Genomic DNA, 27633 nt, shown 5'->3' on the forward strand with positions numbered 1-27633 from the left:
AAACACACACTTCCAGCTCAGCTCCATGCACAACCACACAAACAGCGCCCCCTGCGTTGAGCCCTTGAATTCAGGAAGTGTTCATCTGACTGGTTCCCAACAACACACACAGCTGTTCAGTTCAGCTTCATGTGTGTGGAGCCGAACCCACAAACCCTCGTCTCTACGTGAAGGACAACACAAACATGTTTTCATCGTTACCATTCAATGAAAACTCTACAAGATGCATCCAAACACACAACCCGTCAACACAATCACACATCATTTGCTGGTTGTTTGTCCCGTTGCACCACTGGAGACACACAGCGCCGCTCCCACCTCCTCCTGCCCTCTCACAACAAACTGCTCTCATTTCCTGTTTGTGTCTAAAATAAACGACAACGAGAAGCGCCTGGAGAGACGCCGCCTGAGCAACTGGGAGAAAACCAGTCAGCGAGCGTATCTCCAGTGAAGGAAGCAATGTCCTCTCTGTGGGTTGTGATGACTGGACACAGGAACTGCTCCGGGTGCAGCGAAGAGACAGATGTGGCTCTGCGTCGCCCTGCAGGGAGGTCAGGGCAGATGTTCTGAGCAGATGTTCTGAGCAGATGTTCTGGCTTCATCCAGATCCACAGCAGCATGAGGCCTCACCTTCTGAGGATCTACCACAGAGCTGGAGCACTTTGGCACGTGTGGTGACATCAGAACTGTTTTTAGTAAACAACATCAACCAGCACCACTTTCTAATAAATCAGTTTTCAAAGGTAATAAGTTGTTCATTACTTTAATAATGGTTCATGAATAATTACTGACATTTCGTCAAGTAAACATGGTTAGAAGCTATTTTTGGGGTAACCAGGTTATTTAAAATCCCTTCAACTGGTCCTTGTATTGTGTGACTATTTAAAGCAGAATCCATTTATTAACCAGTAACATCTCATCGTGTGAAAAGCATATTAATAAAATAAGTCAGGACTTCAGGACTCTTTATGGTTTATTAACATTTGTACCTGAAAACACGTTTAATAGATGGTTTACCAACATTAACTAATTACTACATTATAACCAAATAACATTTTTTTTCCCTTTTGCAACCTGGAAAGCCAAAGTTTTTATTATTTAACAAGCATAGGTAAATAAATTATTACTCATTATTAAAACCATACGTTACATCTTATCAACCCTTTATTAGAAAGTGATCCAGAAATCTATACAGATTGTGTTTATGGAGTTTCTCTCTCTTTCCCTCAGTGAAGGACGAGATGTTCAAACCCTGGAACAGATCGTTGGACGTGTTTCAATCTTCCTGCTTCAGTGGGAACGATTCTGGAACAACACTTTGTAAAAAGCCATAAATCACGAGAGACATATTGTCAGACTGGACATGGAAACAGCAGACCAACACCGTGATGTCAGGTACAAAGTTTTGTGCATCACTGTTTCTTCTACACTACGATAGAAACACAAATGATTTACATTCAGGAAACCACCAGGCTCCGACTCTGCTCCAGGAACAAGCAGCTGACGGAGGAACAAGGCTGCGCTCGGCTAAAACCTGCAAAACTCGGACCGCACACACCTTCTCCCAGATACACAATGAGAGGAAGGTTAGGAAAACACAAGTTGCATATTGTGTGCAGCTGATTTCAGACCAGCACTGAGGTCCTGACATGTTCCAGAGCGGCAGCGAGCTGGAGGGGGCGTGTTGCTGATGTTTCAAACACGTGAAGAACACGAACATGGATGAAAACCAGCAGCCGTACACGTGGAAGAAGACGAAGATGCCAACGAGACTGGAGAGTTCGAGCCGACACCGTGAACCCTAACCCGTGAAGAAAAGCCCTTGATTTCCTCAGTGGAACTTGTACTTGTATGTTCTGCGTCCGGCTGCAGGCGGAGGAATGTTCCGGACACGTCTGACCCGAACAAACCTCTGCAGCGCTCTTCATATGTAAAAAAAAAAACTCCAGAAAATGTCCAGACTCAATTTTCTGGACCTTTTCCAGAATTCATGTCTGAAAACTGCTCTAGAGAAGAAGTCAGAGGAGGTTTGCAGGAAAGACCAAATGCATCTAAACCAATTCTCCTCTTGAACGGCTGCATTCACTACACAACATTGTGTAGCGTGTTGGACGCTCTGCCTGTTGTGTGATATAATCTTCATATCTGGGTATTTAGGTCGGTGAGACTGCAGCGTGTTGCTGTGACAACTGGAACAAACCCAGGGGAGGGGGGGGGGGGAGAGGGTGAAGCTGCACACGAGTTTTAGTAGAAAACGACAACAATTACTTTACATCCACCTAAAACAATCTTTTATCTGATTATAAATTCCATCAGTCAACAAGAAAGAGTTTTAACTTATTAACATCTTCAATAAGCATTTTTCAGCTGCTGAGCTCCAGATGTTCCTGAGTAACTGGCTCCTGTACCATGCAAGCCCCCCCCCCCCCCAACACACACACACCCCCCGCCTCTCTGTCCCTAAAGGATTCAACAGTACTAATCAACACTATATAAAAGCTGTGAGATCCCTGATCTGGGGCTACGTGGAAAAACACAAAGAACCATCACATGGGATCAAAGCCTCAGATCAAAGGACTGAAGGAAATTAAGCAGGAGATCTAACTTGTCGCTGCCGGAGCCGGATGACAACACAACGGCCAAACTTGTGTGTTTGTGTTTGTCTCCATTGAGTCCTTTCTCCACACGTGACTTACAGAGCGGGGGGGGGGGTTAGCCGAGCTTGGTGATCTGTAGATCTCCTTGTATCCGTACCGAGTCGATAGAGGGCAAAGATTTCACTTTGTGATAAAAGTCAAACAGCGAGTGTCCGTCCACGAATATCCGGAAGCGCTGGTGCTCACAGTGGATCTCCACCTTCATGAGGAAAGAGAATTAATAATCACCATTAATCATCCAGGTTTAGAATAAAAACAGAATTACATATTGTTGTTTGTGCATCAAACGGAAATAAAAGAACAATAAGCTCCAGAGGTTAAAAGGATTTTGGATGTTGAACTGAATCTAAAAGGTTCTTTCTTGACCCAAAAAACAAACCGACAGATAAATAAACTCACATCTCACTGCTGCTCCATTTCGTTGTTTGGACCGAACCGACTCAGGTGGGATCACGTGATCTGAAACCACTTCCTGTCCCGCCTGCGTCCACATGCCAACGAAACCCACTTCCTGCTAAACGTTGAGCGTTGGACTGAGTCACGACACGTCATCACGTTACACAACCAGACGCAGGATTAAACTGTTGTGTTGTCTCTTATTGTCTAAAGACAAATTTCAAGCCGACACTTTTGTTGAGTTAAATTAACGCACATGGAAGGTTGTGTATTTTTAGTCAAACACCATATGTTGCTTTTCAGGCCACATTCAGGATTATTAGAGCAGAATTTGACATCACGAGCTCAAACGTCCTCAGGTCTTTGGACAATTACCCATCATGCATCACGTGCTCGCCCTCCTCCCTCCCAAACAGCTGATCCTCAGTAAACACACAACACGCAGGAAAGCGGCTGAGTGCAGATAGGATTCAACAGCGAGATGCACTTCCTGTTTGTCTCTGGATGTCCAACACTTTAGAGTTGGGACATGTAATTGTGATAAAAACACAAAATGTCCTGTTTCTGCAGGAGATGGAATCACCAGTGAGTGTTTACCCTGAAGGGCTGGTCGGGGATGAAGGGGAAGTAGGAAGTGGACACTTCCTCCCCCGTCCACTTCCCGGAGACGCGGGCACTGCGTAGGAACTGGCGGTCGCTGAAGCGGGCGCTGAGTTTCAGGGCCACGTCGTACGGTGGCTCCTCCTCCTCCGAGTCCCGGCCACAGGTCAGGCTCAGGTCAAAGCTGGGGGGGGGGGGGGGGGGGGTCAGACAGACAGGATGTCAGATGTGAGGCAGATAGCTAATCTGGGATGAATCTTAATTCTGCTGTGTAAGAGCAAAGCAGTGTGTGTTAATTAGCAGTAATCCCTGCTGCACCCCCCCCACACACACAACTACAGGAAGTTCCTCAGTCGTAGGTTTTGTGTGAACTCATGAATCGTGTTCCAGCAGCTGCCACTGAACACGATGAGCTCATGGGGAGGTTCCATCCAAGTTGGACACAAGTTTCCATGATGGGAAGGAGGACACACCCAAACCCAGCCCCCCCCCCCCCCCCCCTCCTGTCTCCCTGCTGAGGGGAACGCCCTGTCTCTGCATACTTAAGAAGTCTCTCTTCTTCCCATGGCTGCTGCCCACACAGCTCCGAGAGGCTGAGCAGGTCCGCCCCAGAACAAAGAGCTCCTCTAACTGGGTCATGATGGGTCTAACTGGGAGTTTGACATGTGGAGCTGGACCTGGTGACCTCACCTCGCCGGCTCCTGGTCCACGATCCCCATCACGATGATCTTCTTCCCGGGACGCATGCCGCCCCGGATGCGGCCGCTGAACGGCACCGTCTGCGCAAAAAGCACAATTCATCCATTACGCACGTGTGATTGTGTGTGTGTGTGTGTGTGTGTGTGTGTGTATGTGATTGTGTGTGTGTGTGTGTGTGTGTGTCCCTACCAGGACTCGTGACAGGTCCTTGTCCGGTGAGATGAGGCCGGGGTTCCCCAGCGACTCGTTCAGGTGCTCGAGCTCCACGTTCTGCAGCAGCGGGACAGAGAGAGACCAGGAGGCGAGCTGTCAATCACAGGTCTCAACACACGCACAGTCACAAACACACACACAGAGACACACGCACGCTAGCTACAGCTGCACAATGACACGCTGGCAGCAGCAGACCCGTCATGTTGTTATTTCTTCGGAGCAGCGTGAGATCACAAATCGGCCTCACGCACATTGCGGTGCGCGTCCCGCGGAGCAGCGGCTGTTCCGTCCAGGTGACCGCACCGTATCGCCCCCCCCCCCCCTCCCCCTCCCCGGCCACACATGAAAGAGTCGCCGCCCTGTGCGCACGAGACGCGCTCCGTATAATAAGCTACATAACGGTCCGTTAGAATCCGACCCGTGAGACAAACACACACACACACACACACACACACACACACACTGGACACACACTGGACACCTCCATGTTCTCCACGTTATACTCACTCTCCCGTCGCTGTCCGCTGCCTGCACCGCCATCTTGATGCGTATTATCCGCGCTGGGTGCCGTGGGAGTGTGTGTGTCTGTGCGCGTCGTGGCGCTGACTCAGGCGGATGTTCCTGCTCCTCCGGCCCGTGTCCGCTCCACGTCTCCCGGGGCCTCAGCGGCTGCACCTCCTCCTCCTCCTCCTCCTCCTCCCGGGTACACGGCCCTGGCTTTATGATGACGTATGGCTTATTATAATAATTACAGAGCAGAAGCTTAATCCCCGTCTGCTGCTGCTGGAGGAGGAGGAGGAGGAAGAGGAGGAGGAGGAGGAAGAGGAGGAGGAGGAGGAGGCTAATCAGACAGATGTCTCTCCACCCTTCACCCAATTAGGCTCCGTGGACTCTGCTGTTAGTCCCTGGGACAAAGAACCACCGGGACAGACAGCTTCTCTCTGAGGGAACTGGACATTCACACTGTTTCCATTCACTTCTGTACTACCCCCCCCCCCCCCCCCCCCCCCCCCCTCTCTCCTGCCCCTCAGTGGACATCTACATCCATTACAACACAAACCCACCAAGCATCAGCCACTTGTCCCCCTCAGTGTCCCCACGTGTCCTCCACTCTGGGGACATGTATGATCTGATCAGAAATGACCACATGACAGCGGCGGGTTGAGTTCCTTCTTTTTAATGTGTTAACCTGTCATCTCATAAATCTGTTACACTTCTGAAACAAAATATAGGCAATTATACAGTATGTAAAACAAACCCATTTTATTTTACACTATATACATTTCATAACATGTGCATTGCATTATGAAAACAAAAAGACAAAGGTGGTGTGATAGCGACCGAGCGGAGGAGACGTGTGTCGGAGGATCAAACTGGGTTTTTAAATAACTCGTGTGTGTTTGGTTTCCTTTGACTGGAAACCAGTACGTGGAGTTTACCTCCAACCAGAGGAAACGTCTTAATGCTAAAAGGTTTCATCCAGAATCCACGTCATCTCAAAAACCATCCTGATGAATTACTGTCACACGCGATCTGACCTGAGAGCAGCTCATGAAACAACAAACAGTCTGAGTCGGCTCCTGCTTCAGAGGATCACAGATTCAAATCATGAAGCATCTTTCAATCCCACGGAGACACATTGTTATTCTGCTAAAAGGAAGTTCCCCTCCAAAATAAAACTGAATGAACCCACAGAAGAATAACATAACTTTAACAATTTTATATGAGCGGCTGTGATAGAGGAGGAGTTTTTAAATCTTGCACAATTATCTAATTATTATTATATTATTATATCTTATTTAAGCATCACATTAAAAATTACATCAAATCCAGAAACAGTTTGATAAACAATCAAATTGATGAACTGAGCTTAATATTAAAAGTGAATGATCAGTGGATGGAACTGAATTCTCTCTCTGACGCTGAACGAAGACATTTGTAAAAGAAGCTTATTGTGTGAATGGAACTTGGCTGCAGCTCGGACACTAGCATGTTAGCTTGATTGTGGCTAAACCACTCGACTTGGGGAGTCACTCACTTTCAAGGCAAATCTAAAAAATGGCAATAAATGCTTTCTTATTTCTGGTTTGTGAAAATCTCTGTGCCGAGCGGCAGTCGCCTGAAGAGCTCAGCCATTTGGTTTTGTGTGAGAAACGGAGAAGACTCCAGACGAGGTGAAAAGAGCAGGATGGGGACGCATGTGTCCAAGACCCGGAGACAACGGGGTGAAGCGGAGACACATGGTCTCAACACACAGTCTGTGATTTACACTCCAGGGACACGCAGCACTGAGACTCGACAGAGGAAGGAGAGGTTCTGCTCTACACTCACTCCTTGGCAGTTTCACATGTTGTCCTAACGTCTTGTATGATCCAGATTTGTGCTCAGGTGATTTAAAACAACCCAGAATGAAGCTGGAGCTGGAATCCAGTGAGAGGATCTGCTCAGCAAGTGGACCAGTGGAACAGCGTGCAGGGCCACCGGTGTGATGCCTGGAGTGACCCCTGAACTTTAGCTTGATGTAATCATCGTTCTCATCCTCGGTCTACCACAGGATTCATAGTGTAGCATTGATTTAGTTTGTGTGTAAATGTTAAAGCACTAGATTTCACAGGAAGCAGGATTCTAAGCCCGTGTGTCGGCAGGAGTCAGATTCTGTTCACAGGGTCTGAGCCCAGTTTCAAGTGTCTATCCACCAGAGGCATCCCAGTTCACCCAGTAGGGACCATCACATCTGTATCACTGTACCAGGAGTGCTTAGTGTCATATTGATGTGGTGACGCTGTGCTTGTGTGGAGAACCTGACTGATGTGATTGGTTCACCACCTGCAGCTCACACAGGAGTCAGTTACAGCTCTGAGAGATCTCAGTGTTTTCTCATCTGATCTGGTGAGAGGTCTCGTGTCCCAGCTTGTGAAGATGTGAGTGAACGACCCCACGCTGCTCATCCTTCAGAGAGCGTCCCCGCTGTGAAGGCTGCAAACAAAGATCTACACAGAAATCAAAATGTCCTCTCATCTTCAAACCTCACAAACAGGTTTTATCATAAAAAGTGTTATTATCCTGGTTTTACATGCGTTTGATCCAGTGTGAGGTTTTCTGCTGCTCTTAATACAGAGAAATCTATCAAATGATTTTACCAGAGACAAAGAGTTTGTTTCCACACCTGAACTTCTGTTTGTTACAAAAAGTTCTCACATTAACTTATTGGAAGGATGGAGCAAAAAAAAGAGAAATATTAAATATTGCCGGTTATATTCTTTACAGTTTTTATCAATTTCCAGGAAATAATTGGTGAATTTAAATGTGGATTCCTCATCGGACTGTTGGGCTTTAATTCACTTTATTTATTATGTTTCATTGAAACCGGCTCTACTGTATAAATATGAACATTTATCTTTCTGTGTAAATCCAGCTTGTTAAAGAGCTTCAGGCAGAAACTGTCACTTAAAGACCAGATCTGTACACGATGCACTAACATGTCGATGCACACACATATACACACTCACACACACACTGTGCATACAAACAAGGTCATATAATGACATCACATTTGTTTATCGAATACGTTTTTTTTTCTCTGTGCAAAATCTTAACACCAGTGGTTCAATAAAAATAAAAAAAAACATTTATGAGAAGAAATGAGGCGTTCTGATTAAAATAGAATAAAAAACAAATAGAAGATGATGTCGAGACAGGAAACAGAAACGAAGATGAACAGAACTCAAACGTCCGCTGACCTGAAATCAGTCGCTGTGCTGCGAACAAGCAGGAAGTCTGATGGTGACGCATGCAGGATGAAAAGGACCAATCAGCAGTGCTTCCTGTTCGCTCAGTCCAATCCTGAGCTGCAGATCGTTATAAGAACATCAGACGACTAACGCTCCACCTGAGGAGACCGCGCGCGGGGGGGTCCTGCACCTCATCACGTGACCGGGGAAACAGGAAGTGAGTTTACTGCCCTGTCACACCCCCACGTCTCTCTGTCTCTCTATTTGTCTCCACGTCGTACAGAGCAACTACACACACACCTATCTACACGACCTTAGTCTTTTTAGTGTTTGTCTCTGTCAAAAAATACTACATTTATATTTACAACAATTAAATAGAGGTCAATTAAGCACTTGTGTGGTGTGGTGATGGAACTGGAATTTGATTCTAGCAGAGGTGGCGAAGCTTTTTTAGTCCGTTTTCTCTTTTTTATCCTTTAAAAAAAAATGTAATAAAACAGGAAAGCCATCCTGGTTGTTAAAGTTACATCATGCCACAATAAATAAAGGTGTAGTTTAAAAAAAAAGGAGGAAGGGAGCGAGGGAGGAGGAGACGGAGAAGGAGACGACAAAGGGGAGAAGGGAAGGTGTTCTGTGCAAGATGGCTGTTCTGTGAAGCTGTAGCGCGAGTAGCAGTAGTAGTAGTAGTACTAATGTGTGTAGAAGTAGTAGTAGAAGTAGTGTTGAACTTCTGTGCTGGACGCTGTTTCCCAGTGTGCGGTGCAGGGGGAGGTGGGATGCTAACAGGATTCTGGGCTGAAGTCGCCCCCCCCCCCAGCCATCGCGACCCAGACTGGCCTCAGACCAGCTGCTTCAGCCCTCGCTCCGTCAGAAACCAGCCCACAACCCGCCGCCCTTCTACAACATGATACACACACAAACACTGCGGAGTGGGAATCCACGTGTGCACCCACAAACTGCTCGTCTCCCAGTTCCACTGCCCAGTGAGAAGGTGGAGGCCACTGGGATAGCGTCGGACTGAGTGTGTGTCTCCCGGTTGCATCAGTGGTACGCTGTGTAGAGATTGTGTTTGTGTGTGCGAGTGTGTCTCAGTAGCTGTTCTCATGGCCTGCCAGGATGTAGAGGTTGCTGTGGGCTGTAGGGTTGTCAGTGGGCCTGCTCTCCAGCACCACCACCCTGTAACACAAACACACACACACACACAGACACACACACACAGACACACACACACACAAGTGAGGATTCAAACACATAAATCAGGTTTCTCCCTTTAATTCCCTGACAGAGCAACAACCCAGTCGGTTTCAGCTTGTTAGTTCAGGAGTAAGATGTGTGGAGACAAGCAGCAGGATCCAGTCTAACCCTGTGAACGCCCGGTTAACAGAAGACAGAGACAGCAGGGACACACTTCATCATGAAACTACAGATCACCTCAGCTGTCCTGCAGGGAAACAGAGAGAAAGCTGTGAACCACAGACTGTTTATGAAGACGGACGACACCACAGCTCTCCGAAGGTGAAGCCAAACAAGATGGTGGCACTGGTCCACGTGCAGCAGCTTCATACACAGTCTCTGGTTCGACAGGAACGGCTCACAACTCAAATCACAGGCTCTCGCTGAGCAGTGAGACAGACGACACCAAAATAATCTAATACAGGTTGATAAGTTCAAATTGATGGGATGTTGTCAAACTGAATTTAGTGTTCAGACCATATAAAGATGATTTTGGTGTCAATGCCGTCAGGACTTATTAAAAGAGCCCCTCCTCCTAAAGCTCCTGAGTCAAGCAGAGCTCCAGACTTCCCACAGAAAGAGGCAGAGGTTGGGCCGCGTGAGGCCAGCGAGCAGTGAGTGTACCTGGGCAGAGAGATGCCTCTGTCCCCGGCCTCTGGATGTCTACAGTCAGAGCGTCTTCAGTGAGAAGACATCAAAGTTAACACAGACAGACGGGGACGATGTGAAGTGAACAAGCTGGTGACTGCTGTGTTCTCACCTGTCGGATCCCAGTAGTCTGAAGATGCGTGTGCTGTCAGAGATCTCCTGGGTGATCTGACCGGGAGACACAAGGTCAAGGTCAGAGTTCAAGGAGAAACTAGGACATGTCCGGTGGGGGGGGCACACGTTGAGGTCCAGTGAATCATGGCTGATGGTCAATGATCAGCCGTCGGATTTTCATCATAAAAAGATCTTTAAAGTGTTTCTCTCTTAAACCAAGATTTAAAGTTTGAATTCAGTTTTCTTCCGACACAAATCACGTTAAACTGGAGCCTGATCAAATGTTCCATGAACTCAAGGGATTTTTCAGATCTGAAAAATCTACCTCTGCTTTTTAAGAAATATAATAATTCATCGACCTGCTTGTATTTCAGGAATTAAGCAGCTACAACAACAGCAACTACAATTCAATAACAGTCTGACATTAAATAACATCCTGTCTAGATGCATGGACCTCATTAGACGGCCCATAGGCCATCTCACACACGCACACACTCTAACACAAACACACACATGCTGTACATCGCACCTCGTTGGTCTTGAAGCTCCGCCCCTGCATGCCATGCCTCCAGAAAGCCAGGACACTGTCTTGGAGACAAACTGCAAACAAGCACAGAGACAAACGAGCTTGTGATTTAAAGACTCACGAGAGGAGATCTGAGAGGATTGTGGGTGTGGTTGTGTTTTTATTTACCTGTGGCTTCAATCTGGAAGTTGAACGTCAGCTCGGCTGAAAGCTTTCTGCTGGATTTCAAGCGGCCCTGCAGGTTCACTATCTTTATACATCCTGTGGAGAGAGGGAGGTTCAGATGAATCTGCTGCAGAACAGAGGTGTGTGTGTGTGTGTGTGTGTGTGTGTGTGTGTGTGTGTGTGTGTGTGTGTGTGTGTGTGTGTGTGTGTGTGTGTTGTACTCACTGTCGAGGCAGACCAGGATGGTGTCCCTCTCCAGCTGAGTGACGTGGATCACACAGGTCTGTGGTGTGTCTGCACAGACAAACATGAGGAAGAGTTTGTGTTTAACCTTCATGTTCATCACAACACAAACCTCACCAACACGTCAGCAGCCTCTCACACCTTCTTCTGTGAACCAGGACGAGGTGCAGTTGGGGTTGACCGTGCCGAACCGGACCACCTGGCTGAGCTCGGTTCCTTTACTGACGGCCACGCAGATCAGAGGGTAGGTCTGCTCCGGGACCACCAGCATCTCAAACACCTCCAGAGGACACGGCAGCGGGAAGTCGATGTTCTGCCGAGTGGAGGAAAGAGAAGCGTCAGAGTCGACCTCAGACAGGAAGTCAGAAAGACTGACAGCAGAAAGGAATAATCCAGTTATCATTTCACAAAACAAACCTTGATGAGCATGAACTTCTGCATGGACTCCACCCACTCCAGCAGCATGACACTGGACTGGAAGGCTCCACACAGATACTTGTGGCCTGTGTACGGGTTTCGCACTGAAACAACACAACACATCATCATCATTTACATGTTGTGTCTCAGCAGCACTACACACTTTGTTCGTCAGCCTCCATGCATCTTCTCTTTGTTATTGTGGTTTTCCAGTGTTGTTACACACTTGTCCCTTCGTGGTTCCCTGATCAGGAACTGACAGTTTGACGGGACATATGAAATGCTCCTGCTCACCTACGCAGCACTTCTGGCAGCCTTTAGTGTCTGGAATCTTATTGGACACAGAAAACTTCCTGTAAAAGGCACAAACAGAGACAGTTTGTGGTTTAAGTTGGAGTTGGAGACTTCAGATGGTCACAGGTGAACGTGGTTTGGCCTCCTGATCGGAGCGTTACCTGGGAATCATCTTATCAGGCAGCCGGTGAGTGGGAATGGCTACTGGTAACTTCTGTAGCTGCCGGGCCTGTTCGAACAGACCGCTCAGCGTGTGAGAGTACAGCTGGGACGCTTTCCCTGGAGTTAGGATAAAGAGAAGACACTTAATATGAGAAAGAAAACTACGAATTCTGTTATGACCATCTATAGATAAACAGATAGAAGTTAGACCTCACCAGATATGGAGAGAAGACAATTGTTCATGACGTATAACCAGGTACACCTTCGTGGGAAGAGCTGCAGACAGAAGACAGAGACAATTAAGATGCAGCAAATTAACACAACACAACTGGATCACATTTTCATAAAGTATATTAATATTATTTTATGTGCTGCTCTGCTCTGTTCACTTGTTTGTCGGCAGGATCACACAAATCCCCCTGAACAGATTTCATCTAAACTTGGATGAGACGTGGGCCAAGAACCAACAGGTAACATTTTAAGGCAGATCTGGGATGTTTTTTAATTATCATAGTGAGTTACAGTGTTTTCTGGTTGGTTTTTCACAGACTTCCCAGGGAACAGCTCATAGACTGAGATCTGTGAGTTCCTGTAATGTGCTGCAGCTTTAATGGATTTAACTGAGTGTTGATCAGAGGCCTCTCCATGGGAAAGCCCTTAAGTTCAGTCCCACCTGCGCCATCGTGGTCTCATGCAGCTCGTTAAGGTTTAATGTGTAGATCCCCTCCTCAGCTCCAAATATCAAATACTGGTCTGGAAAAAAAAAACACACAACAATAAAGTCACTAGAGCAAAAAACAGCTCCGATTACAACATGAACAAACAGGTACAAGAGTGAGCTGCTGTTCAACTGGTCTCCTACTGGTTACCTCTGGTGTCTGGGTTGATCCATGAAGTGGCACAGTGGATTTTCAGAGGACAGCCGTTGAACACTTTGGAGAAACACGCGCCCATCTGCCACCAACAGGACACGGTAATGAATACGGTGCAAAGGAAGAATTGAACAGGTAACATGGTGACTGCACAGATAACCATGTCTTCATCTTAATAATTATACAATTATCCCAATAGATATGGTTTTCCTTGAGGAGAACATAGTTTAAATTAAATGTCTGATTTGCCTCCTACAGAGTGATTCCACTGAAATCCAACAAACATGTAAAGCCCGTGATTTTAGATATGATGGTATATTTTTACAGTTTTAACTATTTCTGAGCAAATCAGAAGCAAACTGTTACTTACATGGACTTTAGGTGTCGGTGGGAGACCGTTGCTGATCGGCGTCTGGGAAGAAACGGACACGGACACGGACACACACACACACACACACACACACACACACACACACACACACACACACACACACACACACACACACACACACACACACACACACACACACACACACACACACACACACACACACACACACACACACACACACACACACACACACACACACACAAAGTCAGTAAGCACTTGTGTTGGCCCAACTCTTGTTTGAAGCCTTGAGGAAATTCCTCACAAATCACTGCTGCTGAGCAAAGCCTGCTTACCGCCACATCCTTCTTGTCTTTCCGCACGGGGACACTAGGGGGCATGGTGGACTGTCTCTCTGCCGGACTGTCCTTCTCTCCGTTGTGTGGAGAGTTCAGCCCGTTACCTGCAACCAACAAGAACAACAGAGACACAGCTCAGTACGTGTGAGGGACAGAGGGACAGAGGGACAGTGTGAGGGACAGAGAGGGAGACGGTCGGGACAGAAGGACACTGAGCACAGTCCACCCACACTGACACTCATGAACATCATTGATTCCAGTGAGAACAGTCTAATCTACAGGAGACACAGAGGAGAGTTGAACTAACACAAAGATACTGGGAGCAGAGTGGGAGGGAGCAGGCGGCAGCAGGAAGAAAACTGAGGATCGAATGCGGTCGTGACCAAAGGGAGCTGGGAATGAACCAGACCCAGTAGACAGTTGCTGGTCAACGTGCAGACCACTGGGATGATCAGTTTGAGTAGGCAAGTTAAATATCTCAATACTGGAACTGAGCTGTGGACATATTCCTTAACGACAGCTTAATAAATAAGATTTCTACCAGAACCTAAGAGAAATATGAATTATAATCAAGCTTGACCTGTTCTTAATAAATTCAGTATAAAACTCGAAAAATCCAAATAACAAAGTGAAAATCAGAAACTTAAAATATCCAGAGTTTTAAACAGTACTGAAATGTGGAAAATATTACAAATACTCCTGTACTGATTGTTTTTCAACACGTGTATTCCCTTTCATAGTTATTATATTTATAGATATAATTTATGTCTTTTTCCATTGGTGCGTCTGCTCCTGTTCAGCTTCCATCTCTAAATAAAAGAAACTAGAGGATCGTTTCTGTTTGAGCAGCATCACATGTTTCTGGTTCTGATCAGGACGATGTTCTCTCCTCCGTCTTCTTCCTCCTGGGAAGCGAGGGTAAGTGGTAGCAGACTGGTATGTTTTGACTGGTTGGGGTTAATCAACCAATCCGGCGCCAGTAAAGATGACAAACAACCATATTAAGCAGAAGCTGATGGACGGGAGGAACTACAAACAAAACAAAATTAAAAAAGGCGCTAGTATTAATGAGCTCATGGGACAAATACATCAACCAGACTCCGAGGACTGAGTGATGGGAGACCACACAACCAGTTGAAGGGGACAAGAGGGACTGTGGACACTACCAATCTACCAATCGGCTGCTCTTACTCGCTTCCTTCTCCTCCTTTTTCTCCTCCTCCTCTTTCACTTCCTTCAGCACCTCCCACGCCTCCTCCATCTCCTCATCTGTGTGAGGCGTGTGGAGCCACTCCCAGAAATGCCTAAAGCTCCCGTCATCGTCGGGGGCGGAGCTTTCGCCGTCCGTGCGCTTTGGACTCTCGTTACCTAGGCTGCTGCGGCGGTGGGGCGGCAGCTTCGGGGGCGGGGGCCGCGGCGGGACGTTGGAGGCGGGCTTGGCCGGACTCGCCGTGGGCGGGACGGGGCAGCGTTTGATGGTCCCGCCCCCTCCGCTGTCATCCTCACTGTGTGATTGGCTGTCGTCTTGTTTGAGTTGCTGCTGCTGCAGGGACTTGGGCTGAGAGGAAACAGGGAAACACAAAGAGTCGGCTCATTCCTCAGTTTATAGGAGAAAAACTATTCTGCCTTCTGTATTTCATTCTTAAAAAGACAAATCACTGGCTGAATAACACAGTGCCTTGTTCATACCTTGGGCGGCAGTGGGGGGGGGACCTTTGGCCTCATGATGGTGCTCGATTTACTGAAGAGTCAGAAGACAGAGTTTAAACCTCTGATGAACAATACACTCATAAAAACATTTAAACTGAATCTATAAAGACGATTGTTATCATGTCAGCACCGAGGCTATGGTCTCTCTTCCCATTATCAAAAAATCACATATTTAGAATTTATACTTTTATGTATTGAGGTTAAAAAACTGTACCGTCAGTTTCTTTACACAAACATTTATAGTTTTATAATAAATTTAGATTTGTAATGTGTTTGATATGGAAACCAGACGTGATCAGACATTAAAGTAAACTCTGAAATGAAAAGTAAAACCATAACCTGACACTGGGACAAGATAACTAATAAAAAGGTTAATTACTACAACGTGATATGATGAGAAAATCTAAAGATAAAGCTTCTGTAAAGTCTCTGAGAAAAGTCGAGCTGAAATTACTACAAACATTTTAATACTTCAACATATTCTCTGACAATTTACTAATCTCGTTAAACAGAAGATTTAATCAGTGATTGAGTTGTAATTGTTTTTACATTTGGTTTAATACATTTTTAAGTACAGATTTATGATAAAAACTATAATTCTGACGATAGAGCAGCACGTTATTCACAGAGTCTTTATCGATTTCAGCTTATATCCGGAAGATTTACTTGTTAATGACAGACAATGAAACTATCAAACAAAAGAGGAGGCTGGGAGCCAATCACAGACAGACACACACACACAGCTTTGCCCCACCCCCCCCCCCCTTATACTGTGGCAGGATGTGGGGCTGCACAGGGCATTTCATTACCCTGAAGGTGAAGGTGATTTTAGACCCAAAATATGAACTGATGCATTATGTAAAAACCCTGAAGCTGTGGCTCTGATTTCACTTTACACTAAAATGTGTCACAGTCAATAAAATGTTAAAGGTTTTTTCTATTTCTATAATCAATCGGTTGAGGATGATGCCTAAATTATTAGGTGTGAATGAAGCCAGGACTTTCTGGCTTCAGTGGAAAAATATCTGTGTGTGCTGCAGATATTTGGCTCTTTCATCACGAGAAACAAGGCAGGACGCCATAAAAACTGTTTTATAAGAGCGGGAGAAGGCAGTAGGAAGCACGCACTCACTCACACATACACACACACACAGCAAGGAGGCGCACACACACACACACACACACACACAGCAAGGAGGCACAAACACACACACACACAGCAAGGAGGCACACAGATGGCGGCGCAAGTTAAGAACAAAACAAGATAGCAGCAAATGAGATGTCAAGGTTATGAGGAATGAAACAACAACACGACGCACACACCACATATTTGTGTCTCTCAAAATATATAATGTGATGAACCAGAATCTGACTTGTATCTGGATCTAAAATTCACTTAATTGACTTAAATCCTGTGGTTTTCAGTCCTGAACATGAACGTTACTCCCTGTCCCTGTGTATTTGTAAACTGTAGAAACAATCTCTATCCACAGCTACCGGTTATGTGGGGTTAGGGTTACTGTTAGTAACTTCACACAAGTAGTAACAGCTTGGTCAACACACAGTCTGTACACACACAAACACGGTGGCATATGTGGCGTGATGGTGGGGTGTGCTGCGTAAAGATGCTCGGATGAAACTGTGAAAGACGAAGCCTTCCTCCTTGTCCTACTCCTCTTCCTCCTCCTGTGTTGGGGGAGGAGGAGGAGACAAGGAGGAGAGGCTTCCACTTCTAACACTGGGAGAGAACTTACTGAGTGTGAGTTTCATCATCATCTGCACCATCATCATCCTCATCCTCATCATCCCCTAAGTGTGCCACATGGCCCCTGGGAGAGGAGGTGAAGAGAGGAGCAGGGTGGGGGAGGAAGGGGTGGAGGAAAGGGAGGTAAAAGAGTAGAAACAGAGGATGGAGTAGGGGAGCAGAGGAGGGAGAGATTACGTGAGAGGGAGAATGGGAGCAAGCAAAGGAGACAGGAGATGACAACAGGAGGAGGAGGAGGTGGATGAGGATTGGGAGGAAGAGGGGAAAGAGGAGGGAGATCTGAGTAAAGCTTGGTCCATAAATGACCTCTGACCTCTGGGCAGATCTGAAAGGACTGAGTGGATTCAAACACAGAGTCTGACGTTCCCACTGAGATCGATCAACGCTCATCACATCAACAACCGGCTCGGTCCACAAGGGACTTAGACCCAATAAACTGCTGGTAATCCAACAGGCAGACAGACTCACTGTTCAGTTTAAAAACAAACAGTCCTTCAGATCCACACACTCCTCCACAACAGACTCAGACTCTCAATTTTACTGCAAATTACATCCAGTTCATCCTCAGATATCAGCTCTGATCCACATGGTAGAACTACAGACAGAACCATCGCTTCAAACTGTTCAAGTCAGAGAAACACTGACGTGTATTTTAATCATCTTTTAGTCAAATGTCTCCTTGTTCTTTTATTTAGACACTATCTTCACAAAAATTACCTTGAAATATCAATTAAAAGAACAGTTATAAAGCCAAGTGGAAAGATGGTTGACTTAGTGATTATTTTGTACTTTTACTGTAAAGCATCAACCAGAGCTTTCAGGTTAATGTCATAAACTGTTTACTAATCTTTTTCTTTTACAGGTAAACTGTTCAAATGTGCTCTGACAACATCAGAAACTGGAAAAGGTCTGGTGGTGAACCATCAGACGTCTCTGATACCAGAACTAATCCCACACCTGTCACTGCTCAGCATGAGGGACCCACTCAGATCTACTGTAGCATCCTGAACTCACATCCACCTCAGACTCTAAAACAAACCAAGAACTGCATCTTACACAGATCAGTAAACTCCTGCCTGACTCTAACAAGGGAGATGAAAGGGAGAGAACCTGGGAGCAAACACACTCAACAAACCACATCATAAAGAACACAACTTCTACTGCAACAATATTTTTTATCATGTCATCCAACAAATCTGTCTCTAAAACAATAAAACAATAATGACTCCAATTTAGACCCTAAGACATTTTTTTAAACTTTGTCAATAGATACTGAAACTCTATGCAGACAATTTAATGAAACACGTTTGTTGTAACAGATCATAGAAATAGTGAAGCACAATAATGATCGTCATCATTTTATTTCGGGGAAAATGCGAAGAATTTGGAAACAGAGTTGCCAGTAAAATGGCTAAATACACCCACTGCAGCTTTGGGTAGGAAACTGTATTTACGTGTGTGTGTGTGTGTTTGTGTTTGTGTGTGAGTGAATGCACACATGGGAGTGTGAGTGTGTGTAAGCCATGCTCTGCAGGAAGCTCCTATGAAGCACAGCCTCTTCCTGGTGACAGCAAAGCGTGACGCCAGCCGCAGAGGAAAGTAAAACCCAGACAGCGGCGAGCAGTGACAGCCTGAAGTCAATGCAGCAGCGTTAGTTGCGTGTGATTGGCCTGATTAGTCCTGCCGTTAACAATGATTGGCTGATGGGTGGGCGTGGTTAGAGGACCAGCAAATCAAGGAGGAGGAGTCGGACTTACCTCTGCTTGAGCTCTTCCTCCACCGATTTGAGGAGACTCCTGTTAATTGAGAGAAGCACAGAGAAGTTTGAGAAGGTGAATGTCTCCTGTTTGTCATCCTGAGACATTCACATGTTCTCTGTTTCCTCCAGGTCTCCGTCTATCATCCACAGACACGCAGACACTTCTCCAGCTGTATTCACTCGGACATTTCCGATCATTTTACATGTGAGCTGCAGGAAAAGTTCAAGAATATCTCAAACATTTGTCTTCTCTCACAAACAGTCCCTCCTTAAATATAAAAGGTCTGAAAGCAGTGGAAGTCGATTGAAGTCGGCTAGAAGCCAAATGAAAATAAACTAAGACAGATGACCCAGTTGATGAAAGAGCAGGAGAGCAACCAGTGGAAGAGATTCTCAGGAGCAGGGAGTTGAGACTCACTTGTTTCCTCCCAGTAGACTCGGTGAATCATGCCCATAGTCCAGCTGCAAGTCCTACGAGACAGACAAGGGACATTAGAACAGAGACACGACATCTCATCACAGGCTCATTAGAGAGGAGGCTGTGTAGCTGATTTCTCCGAGGCCGCAGACGGAGCTGAAGCTTTCGGTCACGTGTTTCACTAAACTACATTAAAACAGTGTCCACTGCTGAAACACTGGACTAATGCCAGAGAGCTGCAGTGGCTGTTAGTGCAGCAGCCACAGTGACGGTTAAACAGCTTGAGAGAAATAACATGATCCCCATAAAACAGCAATTTACTGTTCATAACCACAGACACAACAAGGCTGAATACAGTGAGCCTACGGTTCACTGTGTGTGTGTGTAAAGTTCACTTTGTGTTTGATTGAATGCAATTCACATTGTGGCCTCTTAAAGATGTTAAATATACAAAGTTCATCCTTCTGATAAAGAGGATGTTTGGTGACAAAGGAATGCAGATACATTTAAAACAGTTTATATTAAATTAAAGGTGCAAGAGAACTGAATAACTGAAATTCAGCCAAAACAAACTGCCAGTGTCTCTTTTTCTGGATTTCTTGTGAGGAAGTTGTTTTTAAAACTAGATTTAAATTCACTTATGTGAGTGTCATCAAATGGTTGTTTGGTAAATATAGGCAATGATTATATATATAATAAGTAAAGTATTTCAAAAAAGCCTTTCTAAAGCTGAACACATATATAAAAAGTGTGTTGATTAAGTGTTGGATGATTGAAGTGTAAAGTTCCTGCAGCACATTTCAAACCAGGTTCATGAGGCTGCAGGTCGACAGCCACAATGTGAACGCAGCGTTGTGTCACAGACATTTTTAAACATAATGACGTAATGCAACAAGCATGCAGAGGGAAACACACAAACTGCAGAAGAACAGAGAGACACACACACATCATACAGCCACACACACACAAACACACCCACACAAATAAGGCCTCATTGCTCTGGTCAACTACAGGACGCAAGAGGTTAGAGAACACATAAGCAGTAGTGTGCAGAAGAGAGACGCACAATCTGTAGAGAGAAATATGAGAAGATATAAAAGGTGGAAAAAACATCAAGTGCAATACTGCAAAAACTAAAAAGGTGAGTGTATGTTTATAAATAAAAAAATAACTAAATAAAACCGTAGACTGTAAATAAAGATGGACGACATCTTGATGTCCCAGCGATACATGTGCTTGACCAATCAAGAGTCAGAACATTAACGTCAGTGTGATAAGGACTTCTTAAAATCACAGGAGAATTTATTAACCTGGGCCATGTCCCATCCACTAACATGGAGGAGGCCCGGTTTGTGATTTACTCTGGAGGCGATGGAGGATTTGGATTCGCCTATGAGGAGCTGGGACGTCGTCCATCTTTCTCTACCATCTACGGTACAAACCAGTGACTTTATATGAATGTGACTGAATCTAATGTTTGTTTATCTGAAAACAGGAAAACAACAACAACAACAACACCACTAAGGACGCTGGTCACCAAGACGACTACAACACCAGTTAGTGAGACAAACACAAACCAAAGGCTGGAAAAAGAAGAACAGAATGAGCAGTAACAGATGGAGGGACCAGAATAGATGGAACAAATATGTGAAAAGGAACAAAAATACACGTCGGACATCGAGCAGCCAAAGCAATCAGCACTGTGGAAAATGAAAAAGAAGAGCGTGAGACAGTTTGGCTCAGGACGAGCCAGACGAAGGACAAGAGTCTGTCCTTCAGAGACAGAGAAACACGGAGAGAGTGAGGTTCAACAGGTTCAACAGAGGAGGCATCAGGTTAAGGTTGAAAGTAAAAAGAAAGAAAAAGGCCAGTGTAGGTGGACAGAGGGAGACGCCGAAAGAGAGAGAGAGAGAGAGACGGATAGAAAGAGTACTACCAGATTAGATCTCGCGGTATAGTAGAGCTCCTCAACACAGTCCAGATAGGGCTCAGAATCACACTGGTCAGCAAGACAGAGCGAGAGAGACCTCAGTTAATATATTAACCTGGACCGATGGAGGGAACGGGGGGGAGGACACAGTTGCAAGAGTGAGGATGACGAATGAAAAATGGATTAAGGCCAAAAATGGGCTATGAAGACAGAGGCGGAGGTGGATACTGGATTATTAATCTGAAGAGCTGAGGGGCTGGATGGGAGCGAGATTACACGAGGGGTGGATGGATGTTGGAATAAATTGCGGCAGATGGGGGTTGAAAATCAGGAAACTGGGGACAGACATTAATAAAAAATACATAAATATATAAAAACAGGAGCTATACGACGTACATCAAATGTATTTTTGGAGTATTTCTTTGAATTCAGACCACATATTACCTTAATCCATTTTTCTGAAGGGTTGTTTTGATATGTTTTTGTTTAGTACTAAACATGCTGAACATTCCTCTGCATTCAAGTCTGTAGATCCCACAAAATGCTACTGATAACACTTATATTTAGTCACAGTTGCCAATTCATAATCTAGTGGAGAATTGATGATTTATTGATTTTAAAAGGCTACACATTGCAGTTGTCATCTTGAATGGATGGATCTCTAAGAGGTAAAGAGCACACGAGTCAGCAGGGAGAGACCACGTTATCATATTACTGTGGATGAGAGAGAGACTGAAGGACACAGGGATGAAGGTCGCTGAAGGTCACAGAGGTGACTGTGTTTAACAGAAACTAAACCGAGGGACATCCCGTCAGAGAGGAACAAGGGTCTGACTTGATCTCAGGATTGATCCTCTCGTGGGAGGATGAAATAAAAAAGGGAGTTTTTCTAGTGAAGGTGCAAACAAAGTGTAGAACATGTGGAAGAAGTGAGGGAACGGAGGATTTCAACAAGACACCGTGAATGTGCGTGAGCCCTGCACCAGCACACCAGCCCACCAGGGGACACTCTCTTCTGAAGGGACAGATTTTACTTATATTCAGGTTGACAATTATAATTTGTGTTAATTTGTCTAATGTTCAGAAAACACCTCACATCCTCAAACTGTCCACTGCTGCAGCTCCTCTTTTCAGCCTCTGTCTGAAACACTTCTCTTAGCTCCTGTCTCTTTAAGAAAATTAATCTAACAAGCAACTGTGGCACAAACAATACACATTAACTGACTGAGACTTTTATCTCTGACAAATCTATGCAAATATCAATTAACCAGTTTAACACAAACAAATTATATCCATTTGCTAAAGATGTTAGCGAGTGGATCCTGTCTGACTCAAGATCAGTTCCAACAGGTGGTATTCTTATCTCCCAGCATCCTGGGTCTGTACCGGGGTCTGTTCTGAGATCAGACAAATCCAAAACCCTCATCAGATTCCCTACTGACACTTTACACTGTGGTAGATTCAGAGAGGACTGTGTGGACGGGCTTCCTGTGATCAGGTGAGGATCAGCCATGCCGGTAGTGGTGAGGTGACGAACACACAACCCATATAGTCCCACTCACAGACACAGACACACACACAGTCACATAGACAAATAAGACATAGATAAAACTCACCGGCTCGTGGTGCGGCTCCGTCTCTTTTCTCAACGGAGGATCAAACTTCACCTGACCGACTGAGAGAGACACACAGACACACACAGAGGTGAAGGTTGTAGGAGTGTGGGTCACTTCTGTGGGTTTCTAACACAAAACCACTAAACGTGAATGTGTTCATGTTTTCATTGTGTGTACACTCACAGTTAATCTCAGACAACGTCTTCCCCTCCCTTGTGCTCCTGCTGGTGGAACGAATACGATGAGGAACAGAGACCGGGGACTGTCAGGAAGGACACACACACACACACACACACACAGACACACACACAGTCAAGTAGCTGTTCAAAGAATACACACAGTGGAGTTGTGTGCACGGCACTTGAGAAGATTACAATAGTGCTACAAAAAAAAAACTTTAATCCCACTGCTATTTCCTGTGGGTGGGATTTGATGACACAGCTAAAAAGTCAGCTGCCCTCTGCAACCAGGAAACAACCAAAAAATAGCAACAAGGCCGAAGGTAAACAAACCTTCCGAGGCAACAACATCAACAACTCCTGTTGTGTAGTTGTCCTCATGACTAAAGGATTCTCTTAAACTTTGTCCATAAAAATATGAAAGAAGGTTGTGGTTTAAAACTTAAGGCAAACTCTTAAATATTTTAGAAATCTCAAGTATAACAATTACATAATCATCGATATGTTTTTATTACCCAGCATTATATCTTATATCTTAACAAATCAAAACACAGTGCTACAAAGAGATTTATGTTTATATCAAGATCGGAATCTCTCTTTGAATTAATGTCCAGGATATTTCATTTTTAAATGTAAACTCAAAACACAGCAACCTCAAAACATGCTTGTAGAAAACAAACCAAGGTTGCACAAAGAGAATCTAAAATCCAGATCTGTAGCTGAGAGCCACCAACTGGATTGTAACTCATGGTTAGTAACTGTAATGGCAGAGGTAGATAAAGATGGCTTCCACATCAGACCCCACCCATCCCATAATGCCTCCTGCATCCAGTGTTTTCAAATGAGGAGATGAAGTAATTCAAACTGTCTGAGACTTCCAGTACAGTTTGAGCTGGATGTTGTATCTGAGCTGCATTCTCATAATCTGCCACTAGTTGGAAACCATCTTTATGAACCTGGACACGTCTGGATTTCCCAGCTGCTGTCGTCAGAACCAGAATGAAAACCTACAAAACCAATAAGGCCTCTGAACAGAGTTGTCATGGAAAGTGACCATAGCTTTGTACAATGTGTGCAGGGTAAGTGTGTGTCATTTATCAAGATGTAGTAATAATCTTCAAAAGAGATTTCAAAACTGACAACAGGGCAACAACTAACATTCATTTTCATTATCCATTAATATGTAGATTCTGTATCAGATTAACTGATCAATAGTGGAAAATACTTGTTTATGTCACAGTCTGTGGTGAAGTCATGAAATGTCCGGTTCTGTTTGACCGACAGTCTAAAAACCAAAGATACTCAAATTCATTATCATGTGACAAAGAGAAACATGAGAAATTATGAACATACTGTCGCACTAGATGCAGATGAACTGACTCATCAATTAACTAATCACTGTGTAGATAATCTGTAATATTCCATCATAGTTCACTGAGGAAAGTCAAGTTGTGTTTGTGTGATTCAGGAGCTGATGAGGTTGTGTGTGGCATGTTGAGGTAATTATGTAATTCCCTTGACAACACCAGTCAGAGCTCATCTGAATGAAATCAACTTTCATTCACTCAGTTGTGTGTTTCTCCTCCGAGTCCAAAAACAGAAAAGCAACACAACTCTCATGGTTTGTTAGAATGAAATCACTGCAGACACCGCAGCCCACGCCGGTACCTTCCTACGGGCCGAGAACCGGGGGGGGCGTCGAGCACCGGGGCTTATGGGTAGGAAGTGACCCCTGTACTTAAACTGAGGGGGAGGTGGAGAATAGGGGGGCGGAGACAAGAAGAGAGAGAGAGAGAGAAGAATGGGGGGAGAGGAGGAGAAGAAAAAGAAAAGGAGGGAGGAGAAGTGCTGCGAGGAGGAAGAAAGAGGAAGAGGAGCAGAGGAAAATGAAAGAAGAAAAGCAAAGAGTAAAAGAAAGGGAGGAAGAGGAAGGAGGGGCGGAGGAAGGACAAAGATCAGAAAGATGAGTCACACGTGAGAGGGAACAGAGGAACTACGGCTGAGGGGAGAGGGAGAGAATGAGAGAAATAAAACTATCAAGGACAGAAGAACAATGTTGAAGAAAAGAAAAGAAGTGAGATCCAGTAAAAACATGATCATTTCTCTGAAGCCACTTTTAAATCTTCTCTTTGGAGAACCTCAAAGGAAGGTCAAAGGTTACCTCGGGCTCGGGGTCGTCGTCGTCGAAGTCGTTGAAGGTGCTGTGGTCGGGGTTGTTGGATTTGTCCAGCAGCTCGATGGCCAGCGTCCTGCTGAGCGGCTGGGACACAAAAGGGTGCTGGACAGGAGAGGGACGGACATCAGGAGGAAATGAGAATCAGGTTAGATGTCATGAATAATGTACCACTGAAGCGTCCGATGCTTTTCAAATATGTTTTTACATACATAACGTAAATAGTCTAATCTTTCACGAATCTGCTTGTGTTTGTGTGACGATGTAGTTTAATGTCTGACCTGCAGCAGCTTCTCAGCTGTCGGCCTCTTCTTTGGGTTCTTGGTCAGAGCAAGTTTGACAAAATGGTGGAAGATATTTGTCCTGTTTGTGCATCAGAGAGGAGACGACAGAGAAAGAACAGAAGAAGAAGAAGTTAACATCAACAGAAGGTTTACAGCAAATGCATCTCAATGGCTGGAACTAGTACAGAAGACAGTGAGTGACAGGTTGCTCTCTTACCACTTGAGTTTATCTTTCAACTTGGGAGGCTGGAAGTTGCTCTTGGTCATTAGGAACAAAGCCCTGTGGGGACAGAGGGAATCAGAACATGAGAATCCACAGCTTGCTCACGCTCACAGTCACACACTCTCTCTCACACAGTCACACACTCTCTCTCACACACACACACACACACACACACACACACACACACCTCATGGGGTGCAGGTCGAACATGGGCGGCTGTAGTTCGGCCAACTCGATAGCAGTGATGCCCACAGCCCAGATATCACAGAGCTGGTTGTAGCCTCCTTTCCTCTCCACTGCTGCGACCTCTGGAGCCATCCTACAGAGGGAGACAGGAGGACGGCGGGACAATGAAATCCCCAGAAGGACGGAATGGGAGTAAAACGAGTGCTCATTTCCATTAAGCCCTGAATCAGGTTAATTAAACAGCTAAATACAAGAGCAGAATTGGAATTTTCTAACAGTATTTCCCTGCAGCGGCAGAGACAGTTCCCAGCACGACCCAGTTGTACAACTCTGTGACTTCTCCGTGATCCCACTTGTGTTGGGAGTTCCTCTGGGACCAGTATACTACTCATTCCTGGTTTGTTCAGGTTTTGAGAAGAAGCGAATACTCTGGTTTCACTACAGCTGCACAAAAGAAAACTTCAGCTAATGCAATAAATGCAAGAAATCCAGAAGTGAATGCGATAAATGCATGAAACATGTTGGACTGAGGATTTCTGGTATCTTTCTGTAGAATGAGCCATGAGACAAATTCCTTCATTCTGTAATTTATTAACTTCCTGCACATTCTCCAGCCGAGTGGAGGCATCTGCATCTCGCATGCCGGAGGAAAATGAGCACAACTCACCAATAAGGAGTTCCAATGAATGACTTCCTCTTGGCGAGGGTTGCTGTGATCTGGGCCGATACACCGAAGTCAGCTAGGGAGAGAGAATGGGGTTAGAGACGAGGTAAAAACAGGGAGAAGAGAACAAGAGAGATGAATGAAATGAGAATAAAAGAGAGGAAGGAGTAACGAATGGAGGAGGAACGTGGGGGGAGAAATAAATCGGAGGGTACGAACAGAAATTATTACACGAAGGGGAAAAGCAGAGCGACAGAGGAAAGAAGGAAAGAAGGAAAGAAGGAAAGAAGGAAAGAGAGTGAGTGAACGAGGCCGTTCAGATTCAGTCTTCTGAAGCTGAAGGAAATGGACGTTGCTTGTTCCTCTCACCTAGTTTCACGTAGCCGTTGTCTGTCAGCAGGATGTTGGCTCCCTGTCAGGATACAACACACAATCACACCTCAGATCACATTCAGCACATTCAGGAGATCAGGTCTGTTACACGGTGGTTTGTCATTGACTGAATCAATAATCATTTCCCGGCCACCAACACCATAACATGTACAGTAGACTCCACAGAAGCATATAAACTGTATTTCTCATATTCAAAACATTTAACACCACAACTCACCTTGATGTCTCTGTGCATTTTGCCTTTGTTGTGTAGATAGTACAAACCCTGAGGAAACACAGTGACTGACGTTATCGGCTGAGATTTAATTAGAAAACATGGACACAGTTATACGATCAACACAACAACAATCAAATTTGAAACTGAACAGAAATACATATTCAAATACCTGTAAAAGGAAAATTAACATTTTTAAATAACCATGAAATTCATATGCCTGGTAGAATGGGTGTATTTGAGTTAGCAGCTATGGCTCAGCAGAGTACTACTAAAATATACCTCTGTGTTTACTCCTAATAAAAAATGTACCAACAATGATATGAATAGAGTATAACGCTACCTGCAGGGTCTCACGTGACATGTAGGCGATCTGTGACTCGGACAGAGGCCCAGTGACTGCAGGAGGGAAACAAGGACACAGAGAGAGGGAAGGAGAGGGAGGATGGATATTACAGATTC

At 45.1% G+C, this 27633-nt stretch overlaps 2 protein-coding genes across 3 annotated transcripts in view; both read right to left on the reverse strand.

The window, feature by feature from the left end:
• Positions 1–2221: 2221 nt before the first annotated feature.
• Positions 2222–5154, reverse strand: LOC128453062 (galectin-related protein). The gene is made up of 5 exons (XM_053435702.1): positions 5073–5154; positions 4542–4622; positions 4344–4432; positions 3651–3837; positions 2222–2856 (listed from the first exon to the last, which is right to left on the reverse strand). The coding sequence occupies exons 1-5, from the start codon at positions 5103–5105 to the stop codon at positions 2713–2715; spliced, it is 534 nt and encodes a 177-aa protein (XP_053291677.1). The 5' UTR covers positions 5106–5154; the 3' UTR covers positions 2222–2712.
• Positions 5155–5726: 572 nt separating this feature from the next.
• Positions 5727–27633, reverse strand: part of map4k3a (mitogen-activated protein kinase kinase kinase kinase 3a) — a 34229-nt gene continuing 12322 nt past the window's right edge. The window contains exons 5-35 of one of the 2 annotated variants that reach the window (XM_053435690.1): positions 27515–27570; positions 27175–27222; positions 26934–26976; positions 26568–26640; positions 25902–26033; positions 25709–25771; positions 25489–25570; positions 25196–25312; positions 23039–23117; positions 22856–22914; positions 21246–21308; positions 19310–19362; positions 18890–18928; positions 17122–17196; positions 15347–15398; positions 14849–15215; positions 13655–13761; positions 13341–13382; positions 12968–13052; positions 12772–12851; positions 12314–12374; positions 12098–12215; positions 11937–11995; positions 11643–11746; positions 11367–11538; positions 11208–11276; positions 10986–11078; positions 10821–10891; positions 10290–10345; positions 10154–10207; positions 5727–9472 (exon numbers count right to left, since the gene is read on the reverse strand). In XM_053435690.1, the coding sequence (XP_053291665.1) occupies positions 9385–9472; positions 10154–10207; positions 10290–10345; positions 10821–10891; positions 10986–11078; positions 11208–11276; positions 11367–11538; positions 11643–11746; positions 11937–11995; positions 12098–12215; positions 12314–12374; positions 12772–12851; positions 12968–13052; positions 13341–13382; positions 13655–13761; positions 14849–15215; positions 15347–15398; positions 17122–17196; positions 18890–18928; positions 19310–19362; positions 21246–21308; positions 22856–22914; positions 23039–23117; positions 25196–25312; positions 25489–25570; positions 25709–25771; positions 25902–26033; positions 26568–26640; positions 26934–26976; positions 27175–27222; positions 27515–27570 (2660 nt within the window). In that variant the 3' untranslated portion in view covers positions 5727–9384. The remainder of the gene's footprint in view (positions 9473–10153; positions 10208–10289; positions 10346–10820; positions 10892–10985; positions 11079–11207; positions 11277–11366; positions 11539–11642; positions 11747–11936; positions 11996–12097; positions 12216–12313; positions 12375–12771; positions 12852–12967; positions 13053–13340; positions 13383–13654; positions 13762–14848; positions 15216–15346; positions 15399–17121; positions 17197–18889; positions 18929–19309; positions 19363–21245; positions 21309–22855; positions 22915–23038; positions 23118–25195; positions 25313–25488; positions 25571–25708; positions 25772–25901; positions 26034–26567; positions 26641–26933; positions 26977–27174; positions 27223–27514; positions 27571–27633) is intronic. The other variant, XM_053435691.1, reaches the window with a different exon arrangement.

This window comes from Pleuronectes platessa, chromosome 12, assembly GCF_947347685.1.
Source record: "Pleuronectes platessa chromosome 12, fPlePla1.1, whole genome shotgun sequence".
Classification (NCBI taxonomy): domain Eukaryota; kingdom Metazoa; phylum Chordata; class Actinopteri; order Pleuronectiformes; family Pleuronectidae; genus Pleuronectes; species Pleuronectes platessa.